Source organism: Lissotriton helveticus, chromosome 2_2 (genome assembly GCF_964261635.1).
Source record: "Lissotriton helveticus chromosome 2_2, aLisHel1.1, whole genome shotgun sequence".
Taxonomy (NCBI): Eukaryota; Metazoa; Chordata; class Amphibia; order Caudata; family Salamandridae; genus Lissotriton; species Lissotriton helveticus.
Window position 1 is genome coordinate 24,745,417 of NC_136060.1, and position 19,457 is coordinate 24,764,873.

General features: G+C 41.3%; 1 protein-coding gene across 1 annotated transcript in view; it reads right to left on the reverse strand.

Annotated features, from left to right (window-relative positions):
* Positions 1-19,457, reverse strand: part of LOC144821717 (uncharacterized) — a 714,421-nt gene that overhangs the window by 358,440 nt on the left and 336,524 nt on the right. Inside the window, exon 16 of the mRNA XM_078678931.1 lies at positions 5,484-6,361. Within this exon, the coding sequence (XP_078535057.1) occupies positions 5,484-6,361 (878 nt within the window). The remainder of the gene's footprint in view (positions 1-5,483; positions 6,362-19,457) is intronic.

Genomic DNA, 19,457 nt, shown 5'->3' on the forward strand with positions numbered 1-19,457 from the left:
CAGTCAAATTTGCAGAGCTACAACATAAAAATGTGTTCTACTGAGTGAGTCAGTGGAGAAACGCCACTCAACATAATTTTGGGAGAGTCACAAAACCTCCCAATAATTTCCCAGCCCACTTGTACACCAACTATGCCCCGAAAAGGCTGTAGTAAGTATGCCCAGAAGTGATGCAAAAGTGTCCCAAACACCCATTCCATAAAGATGTAATATTAGGGCTTTTGAGAAAGAAAAAGAAGTTTGATTGGTTAATGCGCATTTTCGCTTCTTTCTTCCAAGGGGATTGTCTGCCAGGCAGCAGGATTAAGATTGAAAATCTATGATACACGGATTTACGCCTGAAAATATCTGAATTTTTTAAATCATAGACGTAAGTCTACAATGAGTAGATAATGGCCCAACAGCTTCTTGAACAATGTATGTGGAATTTTAATTAGGCATTTGAAGCGGCCATTTTGCAACGTCAACTAATTAAAGAAAATACTTAAAATGCCACAAGGGTGTAGGTAATTTTTCTTTCATGTTTACTTTAGTTTAATCCAAAAATAATGGCATCAAAGAGAGAAAAGTGCTGCAAACGCCTAGAGAGATTGAATATTTGAACCAATATACGTCTTCCGTATTTATAATAGAAAACTTTGTTAAGGAGACCACAGTTAGAAGAAGGAAAAGGAATGAAGATAAGTGGATGCAGTCCAATATATAAAAGAAAGTGATGCTAAAGCTTGCAAAGCTTACTATGGATAAAACAAGAGGCCTAGAATGGAGAGTTACAACAAATTGAGGTAGTTTAGAGACATTGTACCCATAAATTTACCAGTTCAGTTGTTTACGTAAAAACTTCAAATCACATCAAAGCTAACTTATCCGTTGACTCTTCAGAGGTCGATTAACTGAGTGCCATTAAATTGGTAATAAAAATATATGGTATTTATAGTGATTCGGAGAATGGAAAAATACTAAATAACACAAGTTATCATTATTATCATATGCCAGTGTGTTTGGATGTTAGGTGGGTGTGAGAATTCACTATGTAAAATTCAAACCTATTGTCTTTGTCAATGTTTGTGGATTAGCTGACCATATCCAGTGTCCTCGGGGTACATAGAATTAGTCCATTAGTTTACATATCTGGTGCACGTAGATTACGGAGCACCTGCTAGTCTTACACTAACACCACACAGAGCAGCGGGCTGGTCAGAACACCACTGACATCCAAACGATCCCCTCACTTGCAGGTTGCTTCACTACACTACACACTCATACACAAATGATGGGTCTAATGCTTCCAAAAGACAATGATAATTGCTCAAAACGCATTCCAGTCCAATGTTTTTCTGTTCAATAATTCTCTCGAGACCAGCCGTAGGCAAATAAGAGTTTGCCCTACACGCTTAGAAACAATCCAACCTGAAGTTATGGGACAAGTTCCAGTTTAATTGAAGAAAAGTAGTCATGATCGCAGCTGAATGTTGCCCTGTATGACGACACTAATTAGGGAAAATTCAGACGAATTTTTACTCTCTTGACAGCTCTCCTCCTTAGCTATCATCTAATTGGCTGACATCACAAGGATAGCATATAACTCGTCAGGGTTTAAAGAACAATCACAGTGGCCCTTAAATGACAACCAGGATTCTGTCCATCAGGAGTAAGAAGAAAGCAAATTAGAATCCGGATCACTTCTTCTGTTGCTGCCTTATCACATCTTGTGTTGCTACCTAGGACCATGGAGAGTATATTTATTACTTTTTGACTCAAAGTTTAGTTTTCATGATTTAAACTGCAGTACCTACAACTTTATAAAATCTTGCCATTTATTAAGGTTCAATCTTTTACCTATAGATTTTAGTAATGCTTATTTACTATTTCCAACTGCTTCTCTGAATACCCCTTACACATTGTTTTTCAATGTCCCTTGCTTCTCCTTTAAGCACATGAAAACATAGGGTCTTATTTACAATTTGGCAGATGAATCACAAACGTCGAGGATCTCCCATATCCCACATTACAAGTGCATCATAGCCTATGACACTTGTAATAAGGTGAACGGGATGTCCACCTTGTTTTGACAGAGTATCGCATCCACCAAGTTTTAAATTAGGCTAAAGTTCTATAAGTCTTGGTCTGCGAGTGCGGTTGGAGCAGTTACACCAGAATCCAATGGATGTGTGGATGCAAAAAAAAGGGTAGATTGTTTTAACAGCGACTAAATCTGAAGCACATATATGTGAATATTTTAATTTATTAAAACAATGCTGCAGCTCCATACAAGTTGGTGGAGTGAATTTTGGATTTGAAGCCAGTGAATAGCTCCCCTATAGGTCCTCCTCCATATTGATGGTTAAGGCAGACACCACTACGTTACATTATGACCTTAGATTATCCAGGCGACTCCTCCTTGTAAGGTGGGTATCCACAAATATGTCTAGATAAAGACTACTTCAGTTTTAGAATTGCTTATGTATCACACATGAATTGTTCTCACATAGTTGTTAAAAACCAAGATTTTTATTTTTTCATAATTATTTCTAACTTATCTTCATAATTGTATCTGCCTCCTTTGGTTAGCAATCTTTGTACTCTTCTTTGGGTATTAGAAATCGGCAATAAGTTATTTTCTTATATTAAACTGCTGTCTTTAACAGTACCCGAAGAGGCTGACTGGTATTTGTGATCTTTTGATGGGGGAACCAGATGTGTAATTATAATACATAATACAGCAGTGGCACAGAGATGCAGCGTTTGTGTAGGCCGTTTGCGGTTAGTATTTTTCATATGTAGCATTTACTGTGATTGGTCTTAACTTTAACCCATGTATTTGCGTGGATAGTCAGATATAACTGGCTACTCCCAATTTCCCAATCTGATATTTTTCTTCAATTGTTTAATTATTTATAGATAGAACCCGAAGTGATCGGATCACGTTATAGAACTTCCACTCCTGTTGTACAATTTTCAATAATACTGATCTATGCTAATGATTGTTAATTGTGTGCTGTCTCTAAAGAAACCCCTGAGAGGTTAACCACCATATCTTTTAGCAAGATGCCCTTGTGAAGGGCAGTTCTGATGCCCTGACTTTCCACTCCACTTTCCCTCAGGTAGAGTATCCCATGGATCTTCGGCTCACCTTAACATAAGTCCTCTGCCTCTTCCCTTGTCATATGCACAAGTTCTATTTCTATATGCCTCTGACGATCGGGAGCTTCTGCAGCAGCTCTCTCTGCCTCCTGAGGCATGAAGAGTCCAAGCGACACATGGCTGGGCCACTAAGGGGTTGTTGCAGGCCTCTCCTCCTGCTCCCAACTTTAGACACCTGGGGCCGCATTACACAAAAAGCGCATTTTGATTGTTTGCACCGGGCACACCTTTTAAAAGGTGCAGCCAGCACAAACATTGAAAATGTGCTACAATATGATAAATGTGCTGCCCTAGTCCAGCCGCGAACTCGTCGCACAAGAGTCTGCAGCTCCTTCTGTTATGCCCCGAGAGCGCACAAGGCGGGCGCAAATGCCCGTCGCGGCCCCAAGGCACTTGTATAATATGGCCCCTGAGGTGCAGAGCACAATGCAAGCCTGGAGCAACACCTAGGAGGCAGCACCACCGCTTCCCAAATGTAAGTAGTGTACGGATGGACAGGTAAAAGAGTACAATGTCTGCATGTGAATTTGTGAGTCAGCCTGTGTGTGACTGATCATGTGTCTAGGTGAATCTGTGTAAGAGACAGAGAGTGAGTGAGTGTGGTAGGCAGAGGGCTTCTGCCATTTCAGGCGACCCCCCTTAAAGAAGGTAGAAAAAAAGATTGAAACAAGGAATAGAAATTTACTCCAGGGGGAATAAAAGAAAGAGAGAAAGACTGCAAGGATGAAGGGAGGAAATAAGAGACATTGGAGAAAAGAACTAAAGAAAGAGAAAGCCTGTATACAAATGAATATGTACCGTATACACAAATATAAATACATAAATGTAACACTTATCTTTGAAGTTGTGATGTCAAGGTAATTGTGATGTAGTGACTCTATATGCAGTGGCTACAATGTAATGATTCCTGATGTATTTACCTTCAATGCAATGACCGCCATTTCTCGAAAGAAAGTTGAAAGGGTGAGTCCCAGCACTCGTGAAAATAGTAGGGCTTGTTAGGTACACCAGAAAACTACAGGAATATTCATTGATGTCCCATCTAAACCACCGGATTTTAGAAATTTAACATCAAAATCGTGCTGAATATCACACTCAGTTTTATTCACAAAGCAACATTCATACACCACGCCTGTTGTGGGACTGATGCAGGGAAGGACCCAGATGCCCTGTTTTTTAGAACATCTTCTCTTAAATATGTATGGGATTGGAAAGGGGTATCTCACACACTAACTCCTTTGACCATTTTTATTAAAACTTTATCTGGGAATAGGAAGAAAACCAACACAAGGCTCTTTAGCATCTGTTAAACATAAAGGTTTTGTTTATCAGCATCATCAATATAATTATGTTAAGAAAAATATAAATGTAACTATATATATGAACAATACTGAGAAACATCACGGACCTCCTCTTGTTATTTTGAAGCTGTTATTATTATTAAGACTCTCTAACCACATACTACCCTATCCTTACTCTCTTCGGCCTTCATAGAGACAGTGCTTAATTTGAGCCAGTGATTCCCAGTGCTGGCAACAGCACTTAATTGGCAGCACCGGCACTTACGACAGTCTGCCACACAGTGGGCTGTTTGTCTGATTTAGGGTGTGTACAACAGTTGTTTACTTATTCAAAATACGTAAAAAATTATTATTACCTACCGCCCATGCTAATTTTATAGCTTTGGGGCATGCAATAGTCTGAATTGTCACACTTATAGGAGGAGATGGTTTGGAACTGTTGTTGGCAGCGTTGGCAGGGGCAATGAGTGGTATAGGCCCAGGCACCTAATGTTTTTCAAAATAAGCACTGATGAAGCCCCTGCTCTGGCTGCAAGTGCATGTCTAGTGGCTACATCTCTGCTTACTCTGTTGACTCTACTTGAACTAAGTTTTTTGCAACACAAATTAAGCTATGGTATAAACAACTGTCTTTCCAAAATTCCTGCATATTTTTTTCTCAGGCATCTGTGCCTAAAACATTTTTCCTTGCCAAATATTTTTGCCAGCTTTAAATCAAGAGCTCAAAACCAAATTTGGTTAATGTCTATGCGATGTTATGCAACAGGGGTGAGGGTGTCATGCGAGAAGATAGGCTTGGCATGGAAGAAATAAGGGAGAAATCTCAAAAAGGACTGGCAAGCTAGAGCTATGTGGTTCATGCATTCACTGGGTGGAAATGACAATAGGGTTCAGAAAATAATAATTGATCGAAATGAGATGGAACCCATTCTTAACGTCTTATTTTTGCATAGCCTTACATATGGCTAGGTTTGCTGTGGTGGATCACTGGAATTCGTGAAAATGGTAATGATACTGCTTTCACATTTGCATACTGACCTGTCGGGACTGACAGCAGCTTTTACATCTTCTTCTACATCAACGATGGACGTGGACCATAGTTTGTGCAGCAGGTACTCGTACTTAAATAGGCATTCTGTCATCATCCTGGAAATTTGGTTGGACTGGATTAAGTGATAGGATGTGCCAAGAAGTTTACGGAGATTGAAGACATAATTGACTTTGGTTCCCTCCTTAAGGACCCATGCCAGGGGCATGTAGTCTTCATCCCCCTTCCAGACACGGTGGCGGCTCTTGCTCTCCAGATAGTAGTCAGCAAACGTGGAATGAAAAGATAGCTGCAACTCCTTTGACTTCAGGTACCTGTCAATGCACAACTGGCGGAGAGCTGAGTGAGCCCAGCGGAAAATATATGTCTGCTCTGTTCTTTGTTCCACCAGATGAGCGCCAAGGTCGCTACGGAGCTTCAGCCAGAGCCCTTGTGGGAAGAGTGAAGCAGACATGTTCTGGTATTGTTTCATCTCCTGCATGACCGCCTGGTCCAAGGACAAAAGATCAAGCAGTTCCTCCTCCGTAATTCCATTTCGCGACAGTGCAATGTAGACCAACGTCTTCTTCACCACTTGCGCCCCATGGTTCTTTTCCATCCTGCCCAGGAAAAGGGAGAATAGTCTGGATAGATCTGGGGGCAGAGAGATCTCTGTGGCCGGACTGAATGAGGCCCATGCGCTTGTTTCGCTGTAAGCACAGGCTGCATAAAGGGGTAATGGACAAGCAGTGCAAGCTTCCAACAATGTTGTCTTCTGACCACATGTCAGCCTCCGGTGATCTTTTTCCAACCAGTTTCTAATCATCTCTTCAATTTCGGCACTGCTGAGGGCGGGCACAACGAGAATGTTTGCCTGCACAGTGCATTTCTGTACAAGAAGGAGAAAGATATACATTAGAACCAGAATCTTGTTCTCAAGCCCAAACAGCAACCTAGTACCATTTACCCATAGATATGATGAATACATGCATGGGTTTCCATTTTGAAGGCAAAACAAAATTTGAGTTTTGTGCAATTTACTTTTCATTCATAATATCTCTCATTGGTTTAACATGAATCAAATATAATGCAGCACTGAGATTTTGTAAACGGCAATCACATATGTTCACTACTGAAAGGAAAAATAAGGCATGGCTGCCAAGATTTATGTTAAAATAAATGGGCTTACTTCATAGGTCAATGTACAGTATTGTTAGATTGTCATTTTTTTGGACAAACCCCAATTTACAGTAAGGTCTGCTCCGTTTCTGAATGGAACCTCAATGAGACTGCGAATGATAATAAAATATACTACCATTCTCTTGAAAACCTAGCTCAGTGGGTGAAGCACACACTTAGGACAACTATAGAGAAGCTGCAGGACAGCGATGCAAGTTTCAGCACGGCTGATCCAGTCTCTCACTTTCTTAGAAGAAATAGAAGTAGCACTTATTTGGGTCATAATAACGGTTTACTAAAGGCAAAAAGACAGTGCAGTTTGGGAAGTGATTTTTTGTTGGTTTGCTTGTAGACTGCAGATCTTAATTGCTTCTAGTCGTAAATGTGAAGGGTTTTTATACATTAGGGTTACATTTCATTGGAGAGGGGCTGGTTGGTGTTGGCTACAATGATCTAGGGTTCAGGGATTGCAAGGCAAAGGATTTGGCATACCTGAGAGATGACGTGGCAGGTTTATAGTGATCAGGACCGCGCCTGTGTGGTTGCATTTCTGGGTGGTCACGGTTACGCTGATCATGTAGAGTGGGCGTTCTTAGGCCTACTATATTGACTAAGGACGAGGCACTCTTAGAGATGCAGAATGTATATCAGATCAACACAACTTTGGCGGTATTGGAAGATGCTTGATTCATGGTGTTAAAATAGGAATCTTGTCCTGAAATGTGTCAGTGATTGGAAGTGGCAAGTTTTACTGGACAGGTTGTTCCGGAGGGCAAGGATACCTCACAGAATTTGTGGTCACCGTTATGTTTGCATCTGGATCTTCTGTGTGTACATGCCCTGTTTTCCATCGCCTGCAGTCTTATGGTTTTGGATGCTGGAAGTTCTTTCTACAAAGCATTACTATATTCTAGGCTTAATTGGACCACCTAGGTATCATTGTTTGTGGATAAACAGGAGTGTTTTACTTAGCTTTTTTATTGACTACTGTTCCTCTTTGTGCTTTAACCTGTTGACCGTGGCGCGAATTCCGCTGCGGTGCGGGTGAATTCATGAGTGGGCGTCTTTCAGACAGCCCTCCGCCGTCCTCCACACATGCCCACTGTGACGTCGGACAGCCTGGGGCCGTCAGACGCACCCAAAGGGTTTAGGCTGAATCCTACATCTCTTGCAGATGTCATGCTTTCATTTTGATTGGTAGGAATTCACCAATTAGGTGAACGATGGGCAACGGGCATCAATTTGGCTGAGGAGTTTTGGTGGGCCAAGTATTAGAATTTGTTTTATATCCATTCTTTTCGAGATTATAATACTCCATCACACCTTAGTGCTTTTGAGGCCGTTATGTGTTATTTCCTATTAGTTGCGATACCAAGCGGCACTGAATCATGGTGGCGGTACATCAACAGGTCATCCACACAGGAGTGGAAGGGAAGGGAAGGTGGTGGGAGTGTAGCAAGTCTGTTAATGGTTAATGTAGATCATTATTATCATTTATCGGGATTTGTGTACCGTGGCTAGAACTCGAAAACAGTTTCTTGGCACTTCGTGGCAAGAAAGATAGAAATGTTACTGCAAGAAAAGCCAGGTTTTTGAAGGTTCCGAAATGTTATCAGCTGAGGTTGAAAAGAAATCTTCAGTGAAAATTAATTCCATAATGTGGCCCATGCATCCTGAAAGCTCTGCCGCCATATTCGTTGAATCTATAGCAATGAACTGTGAAACTGATATTATTAGATCTGCAGCTTCTAGCAGGGATATGATTAATCAAATTGTCCATCAGACATTTTGGAGCATTGCCATGAAAGGTACTCTATATATGCATGACGATTTAAAGAGAATTTGTTTGTTTACTGGAAGCAAATGTAATTGTGAAATATAGCCAGAGACTGATTCAAATTTCTTAAGATAAAATATGGATCTAGATAACCATTTTGAATTTTCTGTAAACAAAGTATGGATTTTTTGAGAAAGCCTAGATAAGCAGAGTTGCAATAACCTATAAATGTTTGGAAAAAAGTGTTAGCAACCATAATCTTAAGAGAGAAGGACAAGCATAGTATAACGAAGTGTAGTAAACAAATCTAGTGGATGCAGGCTGAAGTCAATTTGGGGGGGATGCATTGTTCTGCCAGGGTGATGGGTTAAATACCTACGTCATCCTGGTGGAGGTCCCGACCGTCAAATTTATAAGTGACCGTTAAGCTAGCTGTCATTAATAAGGCATTGGCAGGAACCACTGTCACAGCAGTCCTGACTATGCAGCTTGCTGTTTGGTGCATGGCTGCGTCAGCTTCACACAACCCTGTAGCAAACATTCTTTTTTTTATTTTCAAAGTGAGAATCTCAAAATGGGATTTTCTTTTTGAAAATAAGAAAAGTCATGTTTCCCTTGCCATGAGAGTCCTTTCCCATATCGAGGAAAACATTATTTACATTTTACTGTCCCTCACCGCCAGTGTTTGCCTGGCGCTGACAATAGTAAAAAAATGACTACATATCCGCCCATCCTGATTGGGTGGGGAGACATGTTGAAACTTCTTTAAAGGCCCTTACTGTGGTGGGCCGATGGAGGTGTTTGGCTATGGCGGTGATGGAGTAGTCACCGCCATATCAAACCAAATGTCTGCCCTCATTTAGATTGGGCGGGCGGCCCTTTATGTTGGTGGTATGTATACTCTGTTTCAACAGTGAATACATATCGCCGAACATATAAATCGGGCCCAGAGTCCAGAAGAATGCCTACAGTTCTCACTGAGGAAACAGAGAAAGAGCATTCTCTCACTTGGGGTGGTCAGACGGTCATGTCCCTTTTGTTTATTCTGTTGTACCAAAGCAGAATTTTGTTTGTTTTTGGTTTGAGGTGAAGATAGGTTTGACTCATCCCCTGGGCCACTGGGTTTAGCATAACTGACAAGCCTGTGAAAAGATACACAGGATTATCATTTAAGTTAATGATGAGCTGCATCTAACTGGCATATAGATAAACCTTGACAATAAACTGGTTGAGTAGTGTCACTAAGGGCTGGATGTATAAATTGAAAAGTAGTGGGGAAAATGCTTAGCCCTGAGACATATCCCAAATGAGAGGAGTAGGTTGGGGTGAAAAAGGATGCAGTTGAATTTCTTTGAATACGTTAGAGAGGCCTTTATCCTCAAAAAGAGGATGTTTGAGCTCCAAGCAAGATTTGGTCATCAAAGGTACCAATGGTGGTGGGTAAGTCCTGAAGTATCACGACTCCTAAAATTTGGTTACCTGCAATCATCTTTTGTCATGTATTCCTATAGGTTCTGAATCAATCCCCCTATTCCTGACCCTATTCTGGTTAAACTAACTATCAAGTTAACTAACAGTCAGCCCATGAGGCAAGAAAAGCCCCCATGATGCAGATACCGTTATCTGACGCAGTCACACTACGGCACAGGAACGTGTTATCTGATTAGGTCATAACGCTTGAGATCTAATTAGACAAGCGACATTCCTCCAGCCCCTGATAAGGCATACGACGTTCTCATAACAAATCAAACCTATGACAACCTGGAAAATCCGTGCGGCCATTGTTTTGATTTCACAGAGAACTTCAGTAAAAGAATGTGCTAACGAGCAAGTCGTATGACATCTTTATTGACATATCTATGTCCATCCTTATGTCAATCTCGGCACCTTTAAGGTATAAATATTGCCGATCTTGCCCTATGCAAACACACGCGTGGTGACGAGACGGAGCAGCCATACTTGCCGAAGCCCAGAAGCAGAGCAGACCCCGCTGGCAGCAGCCCCGCCTTCCTGACGCGCTGAGAGACGCGCTGCTATCTCCTACCGAGAGACCCAGCACCGGCGCTTTCGGGCAGCCCTCGCAGGCAGCCTGGAATATCGAGAGCAGAGAAAGAGATACCATTCCTCATTCATCCTAACTTCCAGGTACAGAACTGAATAACCCCTCACAGAGAATTCTTTAGTTATTCACTTGGCAAAAACAAACTTAACTTAAACTGTAACTTTCTATTCCTGCCCACGCATTAGACTTAGGTCAGGTACACGGGGTAGGCGTATTTAGAAACACCAGTTGAGTACGTTTAGTCAAATGTATATGTGTATGTAAATATATTTTAATCATTTTAAACATCATATGGCTCAGAAACCATATCAATGTTTTTACAGTATTATTTTATACTATTGCTTTTAATGTATGCACTTTACTTAACTATAAGTATTGCAATAATATCGATCCATTTCTCTTGTACGAGAAAAGAGACTGATCAATAAATAACACCTTTTATTGAACACGCCCGTCTCTTCCTTTTCTCTACAATCTGATGAGACTAAGAATGCACGTACTGACTGAGTAAAATAATTGCCTTGTGCTCACACGACTCTGGAGATACACTCTTGATTAGGGGAGAGCAAAGTTGTCATGTTCTATGGTTGTCAGAAACTAAATCCCTTCTTGTCTAATCAGGGGAGTTAATTCTTTCCTGAACATTCAAGAAAGTTTCTAGCGAACTCTGAGCTACGCTGGCAAACCCAAAACTTAAGTCTAGTATCGACAGTAGTAGACCTAGTTAACGTCTGGCCTAGGCCTTTACTGCTGTAGGTATTATTCCAATGCGCAGAGCCTATTGGGAAGATAGGAACTACACTACATGGCGCCCAACGCGTTTGGAAAGGGCGATAAAACTAACGTAAGACATTTAGAGTAACTCAGTCGTGCTTTCTCACTCAGACCCCTTTTCGCAAATACTCCAAAGACGTCTGGAGTGGGTGAAAGGTAATATCCTCCAAAACCTCACAGGAGGGAACTCCTATGTAAGGTTCTTGGTTTAGTCAACGTTGAAGGATACACTGTTCCAAAATATTGTGCATCTAATCTTTGTTCCATAAGAAACCTGATCTGCAAACAAAAAGAATAACCTTTCTAACAGTAAAATGTCAGAAAGTGATGAAGAAAGAGAGGCAGTTAGATTAGCAGCTGAAATAGTAGCAGCTGATACTGCAGCACTAGATGCAGACGGGGATATAATACTCATCCCGGTCGCCAAAAGGAAATCTATAACCTTAAAACTTATAGAAAATGGACTGACACCTAGAGGTGGCACAGTCATATTCGTAATTGAGGCACACGAATATCGGCAGACAGAGGTATACTATACATGGATACATTTTCCAGCAGCAAATGCTGTAACAAAGTACTTCCACTATTACAAAATAGAGGTTCCACCCGACATTTACACTCCTTTCGAGGAGGTGGAAGTACCACTCAAATTCCAAGAGCATTTGCTCTTATTTGATGGCGCCCTAATACATAATAATCACATCACCAGGCTCGGTCCTTTAGGTAGACCAGGAGCAACGTGGCCGGTCTTAGCCGGATACACACCACACCCAGACATCGAAGGAATGTCTACAGGAGAGCTGTTAATACAGCTAAAACAATTACTAAAAATTCATAGACAATTAGTCCAGTATGTAATGCGGACTTCAACAATTCAGCCAGCGATTAAACTTCCACAGCTGACCCCTCACCAGGGGAACACAAATAAAATCACACCACAGAACATCCAATCCTGCCTAGGTAAAGTTCCGGCTAAACGGGAACAGATACCATTCTGGTTGGCACAGAAAATCACCCAAATAGAGGCGGTGTTTCCTGACACCACCCCGCTAGAAAAACACAGGATTCTGACTATATGTCTCCCAATGGGAATCGCACCACACATAGAGGACTGTGACACTTGGGGTACAGTCTTTGCTTCAATCTACACAAAAACGCACGGTGTTCCATCCATTTCGGTAATACCAGATGTGCTAAAACAAATTCAAGATGAATACGGTCCAGAACCAGCTTTAACTCTTGGTATGAAATTACTGAAAGACTTCAAGCAGGTCTCGGCTATATTATTAGCCAATATAAAAGGTGAAGCAGCAAACGTGGCGATCCGCCAGAGGTTAAAAGAGACAGATATAGCAGACCAACCAGCTGAAATTGCCAGAATCATAGAAAAATCTTATGAAGAACTAGGTAGAGATAGTTTAGGTGGAATACCAGTAAAACCGCAACTGACTGAAAGTCCAGAAAAAATATTTTTTAATAATAATTCACCAAAAAAGAACTGGGATGGAAACAAACAATCCAATCCAAAAGAAAAGAAATTCCAGTCCCGAGGAAGGTCTCCTAGGCGAAGGGAGAAATCTCCGAACCAGAGACACAGGTCACCCCAGAGTGACCCCTCTGGGAAAAGATATAACCTTAGAAATAGGGATAATATTAAAAAACCTGATAGATATCAAGACATTGATACACGTCCCTCTCAATCTTTTCAGACTTCCTCGCAGAAATCGGAAAGAAGAGGACGATCAGAACAAAGAGAAGAGCACGCCAAGTCCAAAGACAAGGAACCTGCTCAACAAAAAAAGAAATTACAATTTCCAAAAAAGAAGGTAGCCAGTATCAAGGTAGTTAACAATGCCGAGAATACTGAGGACACAACTGAAAAACGGAGAGTGGGCTCAGACAATGCTAGACAGCGCAGCAGAAGTGAGCATAGCTCGCAAAGTCCTTATGAATCATCTGGAGACAGTGGACACGAATGAATATCTTCAAGTGGAAACTGCAGACACCAGAGTTAGCAAACCCCACAAGATATACGAGATAACATTACGTATAGAGGGAGATAAGACTAGGAAAATAAGGGGACTATTTTGGGATAACCTCTCCAAGGGTTATGACATCCTTCTAGCTGAAAAAGACTGGCCACCAGAGTTTGTCAGGGAGTGCCCTCATGGCGAAGAAGTAATTATGCCTGCCTTCTCGAATCAAATCCCGATTCATAAAAAATACACACTTGCTAGAAAGTGGGCAGTGGCCTTAGCACCTGCTTTATATAAAAATCATGTAGGATGGGATGAGGATTCTCCTCCTCACAAAATCCAGTTAAAATCACAACCTACTGCACAAAGGCAGTACCCAATTAAGCAAGAAGCTAAAAAACTGGTAAATGAAATACTAGATCAGCTAGAATACCAGGGGGTGATTGAAACTTGCACCTCACAAATGAACAATCCTTTGTTTCCGGTCTCCAAACCAGACAATTCATATCGTCTAGTTTTGGATTACCGACACCTTAACACATGTTGCAAAACCTTTGCAGTGCAAAACTCACACAGTGCTGCACTAATGAATAACATAGTGCGCAAAAAATACAAAACAACCTTGGACATCTCCAATGGATTCTTTTGTCAAAACATAGCGCCAGAGAGCAGATATTTAACTGCATTCTCAGTAAATGGCACTCAAAAGCAATTCTGTCGGTTAGCCCAGGGGTACAAGAACAGCCCGGGGATATTCTCAGCGAGAGTAACAGAATTACTGCAACTATATGATGATGAAGCATTATCTTATGTCGATGACATTTACTTAACAGACGATGACTTGGATACTCACTTGAAAAGAGTGAACACCATAATACTTGGGTTCGCAGCAGAGGGTTACAAATTCAACTTTAAAAAATCCAGAATTGCCCATTTAACGGTCTTATACGTAGGATATGAATTATCAAGTATAGCCTGGTTGACAATTTTCTAAAGAACTAGAAGAATTAAAAAATCTAAAATACGAAAAGACGTATCCTCTGCCAATCGACATTCTGCCTCTACGACATTACGCCTGTGTAATCTATACAGACGGACATGCTCAACCCTCCGTTTGGGGAGAACATGCATACAACCCCACATGTGAGATTACAAAAGAAGTGTGGCGCGGAGGTAAACTAAAACCTCTATTAACAAAATCACACTCAGTAGAAACTAATTCAGAACTACAAACTGAAATAATAGCATTAAAAATGGCGCTAGATAATGCGGATCGCGAATTCCCGACACTTATAGTGTCAGATTCATATTACTGCGTCAAAGCATATAACAAGGATTTGCAGACATGGATTCAGAACGGTTACAAAGATGACACAGATGCACCAATAAAGCAGAAATTGCTCTGGGAACAAATAGCTCTTTTACAAAAAGAACTACCAAAGACTCACGTGACACACTCACTGAGTCATCAGCGTGATGGCGTTCCCGTTGTAGGGAATTCATTGGCTGAAACAGCCGCAGCGGCAGCCACTAAATCGGCTCCCGTAGTTCGAAAAAAGCGTACATTAAAATACATTGACGGTGAAACAGTGCTGGCGGTGAAAACGTCATCAAAAGGCGACTGCTCAGCGTTACCGATCAACTATCCACTCAATTATACATACATAATCGATGCAAACTCCGTCCCTTTTGCTCGAATCCCTGGAGTGGGGGATAGGGTGATTCCAAACATGGACAGGAGAAACTTGTTAATCGCAGACGCACATATGGGCGAGGGTCTCAGACACCTTAAACTAAAAGATTCTCTGGAAGAATTACAATCAAGGTACTGGTGGCCAGGCATGAGCCTGCGTCATACCATGTTTGTAAAAAACTGCCCAAACTGCAACAGAGATCGCAGTGGGGAAAGAAACAGTTTAATACCTCGTCGTTTTACTCCAGAAAAAATCAGGAGTAAAAAGGAAGGGTTGCGATTAACATATACAGGCTAGTTCCACTTATAATGTAGATCACCAGCACTCGGCTGACGTCCGGACTGTTATACAAAGATTTGCGAGTCTAAATGGCATATACGCTAAGAGCATGCTACGTTTGACCATTGTCTCCACTCTAGCCCTCAAGCCTGAGGGGAAACATGACCAAATGAGCATAGCCCAGCGGGAATCTTCTCACTTCCTTCCTGAGGGTACGGGATGGTGTAAAGAAAAAACCAAGGCATAAAGCAATCTATAGCGGAAAGGATATTAGGTTCGGGAGCTGGGTGGGTCAAACATCTAATAAGTGTCCAACGTAGTCTCAATAACTTGCCAAGAAATTCTCTGAAGGGATTCAGTCCGTACGAGTTATTATTTGGAACTAGAATGATTATCTCTGACCTCGACAGTCAGACTTCAGTGGTTAAAGAAAAAAGCTTTGATGTCAAAGACCGTTTGGCTATTTTGCAGGACTTAAACAAAACAAGAAAAGACCTGAGCAACATACAGTTGAAACAACAGCCAACAACCACTGAAGAATCACCACCTGTCCCAGCAAGACCTGTCTGGATTCCAAAAGTCGGGGATCTAGTCAGGGAGAAGATCGCGGTAAAGAAGGAATTTGGGCCTTCTTACAGAAAAGCAGTTCCTGTCTTGTCTGTCAACGGGACAAGATCAGTTGTACTACCGCCACTTGCTGGTAAAAAGGAGAACCGAGTTGTATCCATCGACCTGGTAAAACCACAACATGTGGCCGATAACAAACAGTAGGCCAAGTGGACTCCCAATAAGTAGCAGAACACCAAGGTTTGCTACCAGTACAGAGGTCCTAACAAAGAGGCTCATCACATTCGAAACGCCTACAGAAGAACAACAAGGACTATGCAACAATGCAATAGAACTCAGACCTCTGAAAACCCAAATAAAAACATTTAGCAGAGACACACCAGTCTATAATGAAGTACCAGGTGACAATTCAAGAAACAAAAATCCTGAAACAATTGGAACAATTGACAGAACTGCATCCGGCTACTTCATCAACTTCGATGATTCCTCTGAAAGCCTCAGTGAATCAAAGACACAGCCATCATCAAAATCCTTTAAAGACAAAGCTAAGGAACTTTTGAACCAACTGAAAGAAACATATCTGATTTCTCCATGGATTGAATTTTGGGTGGGTTTTGGTGCATTTATCCTCATACTTTGGCTCATCATGGTATTAACTTTGGGACGCTTCATTGAGGGAAAATATGCACAGCAAGTCAGAAAATCAACTTGATCCTCAAACCACACACATCTTCACACGTCGAGAAAAGAGAACTTTCTTCAGCCAACTTCACAGCCAATCCGATACCTGGTGGGGTAGCCTGGGACAACACTGACTATGAAATTTATGGTCCGGTCGAGATCCTGAAATATCCACACCAAATCAAGATCTCCTTGAGTGACATTGCAAAACCAAACTCATTTGCTGATGATTGGGACTTCGAAAGCATTGATAACATGATGTCTGACTTAGTAATGTCTGCTAAATTTACAAAACATGATTATTTGCAAGGTTCTACAAATTATGATAGTATGTATTGCTATAACCACTATGGTAACCATTTTTTACATAAATCTGCACAACCTAGAAATGTTTTAAATTATAATCAATGGGAACATTGTGCAACACCTCCGAAAGGGAGCTCAAGAACCGTTTACGACAAATATTCATATTTTTCAGGTTTTAACACAAGTAATGCTGAAACATTTTATTTTAAATTGTCAAACAAGACAGGGATGAAAACCATGATAACCAACACAAAGTTGATATATTCAGATTCATTCTTCGAAGAAATGAATACTTTAGGATTTAATTATTGGGACAAAAATGTTGATTTGAAAAGTGTTTGGGGTACAAAAGAATGGCAAGTACAGGGTTTAGAAGCTTTGTTTAGAGCTTGCATGATCCCAGAACAAATGATATTTTTAAATGACACTGTTCAACAAACCACCTGTCTTGGCCTAGCCAAAATCAAAGATTTAAATAAACCGTCTATTCCAAAGCCAACAATGTTTAGCAATAGCTCTAATACGGATGAAGAGATAGACGTAAACCATATATTAAACCAAAACAGAACACATCCTGATTGGAAACAATGGTTAATCTGGCCCACAGATACAAATAACTGTCAAAACAGATTCCTGAATAAAACACAGGGGTTCAAAATGACCAGGCCAGACCCTAGATATCCCCAAAGACATCACCCAGGGATAATAACAACCTACAGTGTGGGCAAATTATGCCTTCAGTGGCTACAAACTTCCACACTGCCTGAAATTAAGCAACACCTAACTTTACTTACTGATGGTGCTGACTTGCGTGATTTCATAATGGGACCACGCAAACAGCGTCAAAAACGTTTCATAGCAGCCTCTGTATATGCAGCATACAATGAGGCCTGGAAGGTTAATCAAATTGAAACAGCAGAGAGAATACGGGAAATTGACCGTATTAATTTGGAAAAATCACTTTCTGTAGTGGACAATGGGTTAATGACTCTGTCCTCCAGAATTTTTTCATTGGACAGCATTGTGTCTTCAGCAATCGATATATTATCGCAAGACTTACTGTTATTACAACATGGTCAGTCACAATTGCGTTCTATTGTACAGCTTGGCTGGACGTTACAAAATCTGCGTTCAGGCTACGTGCCTTGGCGTTTAATCAACACAACGTCACTATTCCAAATCTTTAACCTTACTGATAGACAAATCGGTATAGCGCAAAAGGGTGCTGATTATACAATCTTGAGCATTGAAAAACTAGAAAGATTACCAATGACAATGTCAGAACAACCTGTCAGTGAATGGATAATCCACGGAATCATAAATATTCCAATCTCAACCTTCAGGTTTCAATACTGCCAAAAATATATACAGGCTGGCATGTACGAGAAATTGGGGAAGGGGTACCTTAAAACAACTTGGAACCTGCCCTATTCACATGCATGTGTCAGTAATAAAGGACAGAAAGTGTTTCTTAGTGGCAACAATTGTGCTATGTCACTAAGCGGCACGCTTCTGTGTAACGGAATTAGTTTGCATGGAGCCTGTGAAGGGAATTCATACAACCTTTCATGTCACCAGCAAGGCGCACCTGCAACTGAAATAGAACCATTCTTTCAAAGACTCTATAATGGGAGTTACATTCTTATTGTAGACCGCAAATGTTGTAGTCTTATGCCCGGGACTCCTTATCTAGTCACTACGACTGCGAAGGTCAAATGCTGTGGACGTTCTTTGTTCCCCAGCTCCTTTCCAGACAGGGAGGCAAGGGCATGGCCCAGTTTGAAAATTACTTCTATTCGAATAGATACTTTAAGCAGAATGAAAACAGTGCTTCTTCAGACGCCTACAAGGCTCTCGTCATCAAAAGAAACGTATGATCTACAAGTCGCAAGGACGACTGCAGAGATACATACATTATTATCAACTAATTCCCCCGTACATTTCGCGGAAATCCTGAGCGAAATCTTAAATATTTCTGATACCACTGGGGTCTCAAAGGTATTTAAGACAGTATTTTCGATGGCATTAACACCATTCAAAGCCATACTGGGTATTTTTCCAGATTTCGTCCATTCGATTTTTGGCGGACTTCCCCTGATCCTGGGACTAATTGCAGGAATCCTATTCTTAGTCCTTATTTTTCGTTATGGCAACCCATGTCACAGATCAAACTCTCGCGACAATGGAAGAAACAATCCTAGCCATTGGATACCGGGACCGGATATCAAAAATCCTGGGACTCTCCCGGCTTAGAGACCTGAACATGACTTGGTTTCTATCATTTCGACCAATGTGGCAAAGATGTGTTTTACCTGTATTGAGATGTCTGCTATGCGGAGAAGAATGCGTGTTAGACACCTGTCTGACGCTACAATCGGATGCGCCAGTGGATGCAGATACATTGTTGGTTCCTACCAAGGTTCACGCTTTGTGCTGCCCTCAAAGGCTGCCAATCCTGATGACGGCATTCGTGGAATCTTCACCACTACGATTGAAGAGTAGTGAAGTTCAAGATGAAAGCAGCATTGATCAGGTACGACCTTCTGCCAGCAATGCGAATCAGAATGTCAATGGAGACAATCATGCGCACGAATGCATGGTTACACCTATTTCCGACTTAGTGGAACTTTCCCATGAAGCTGTTGACAGTTTTTTCGAAAGCCTTAATGATATGATGTTCTCTCCAGAAC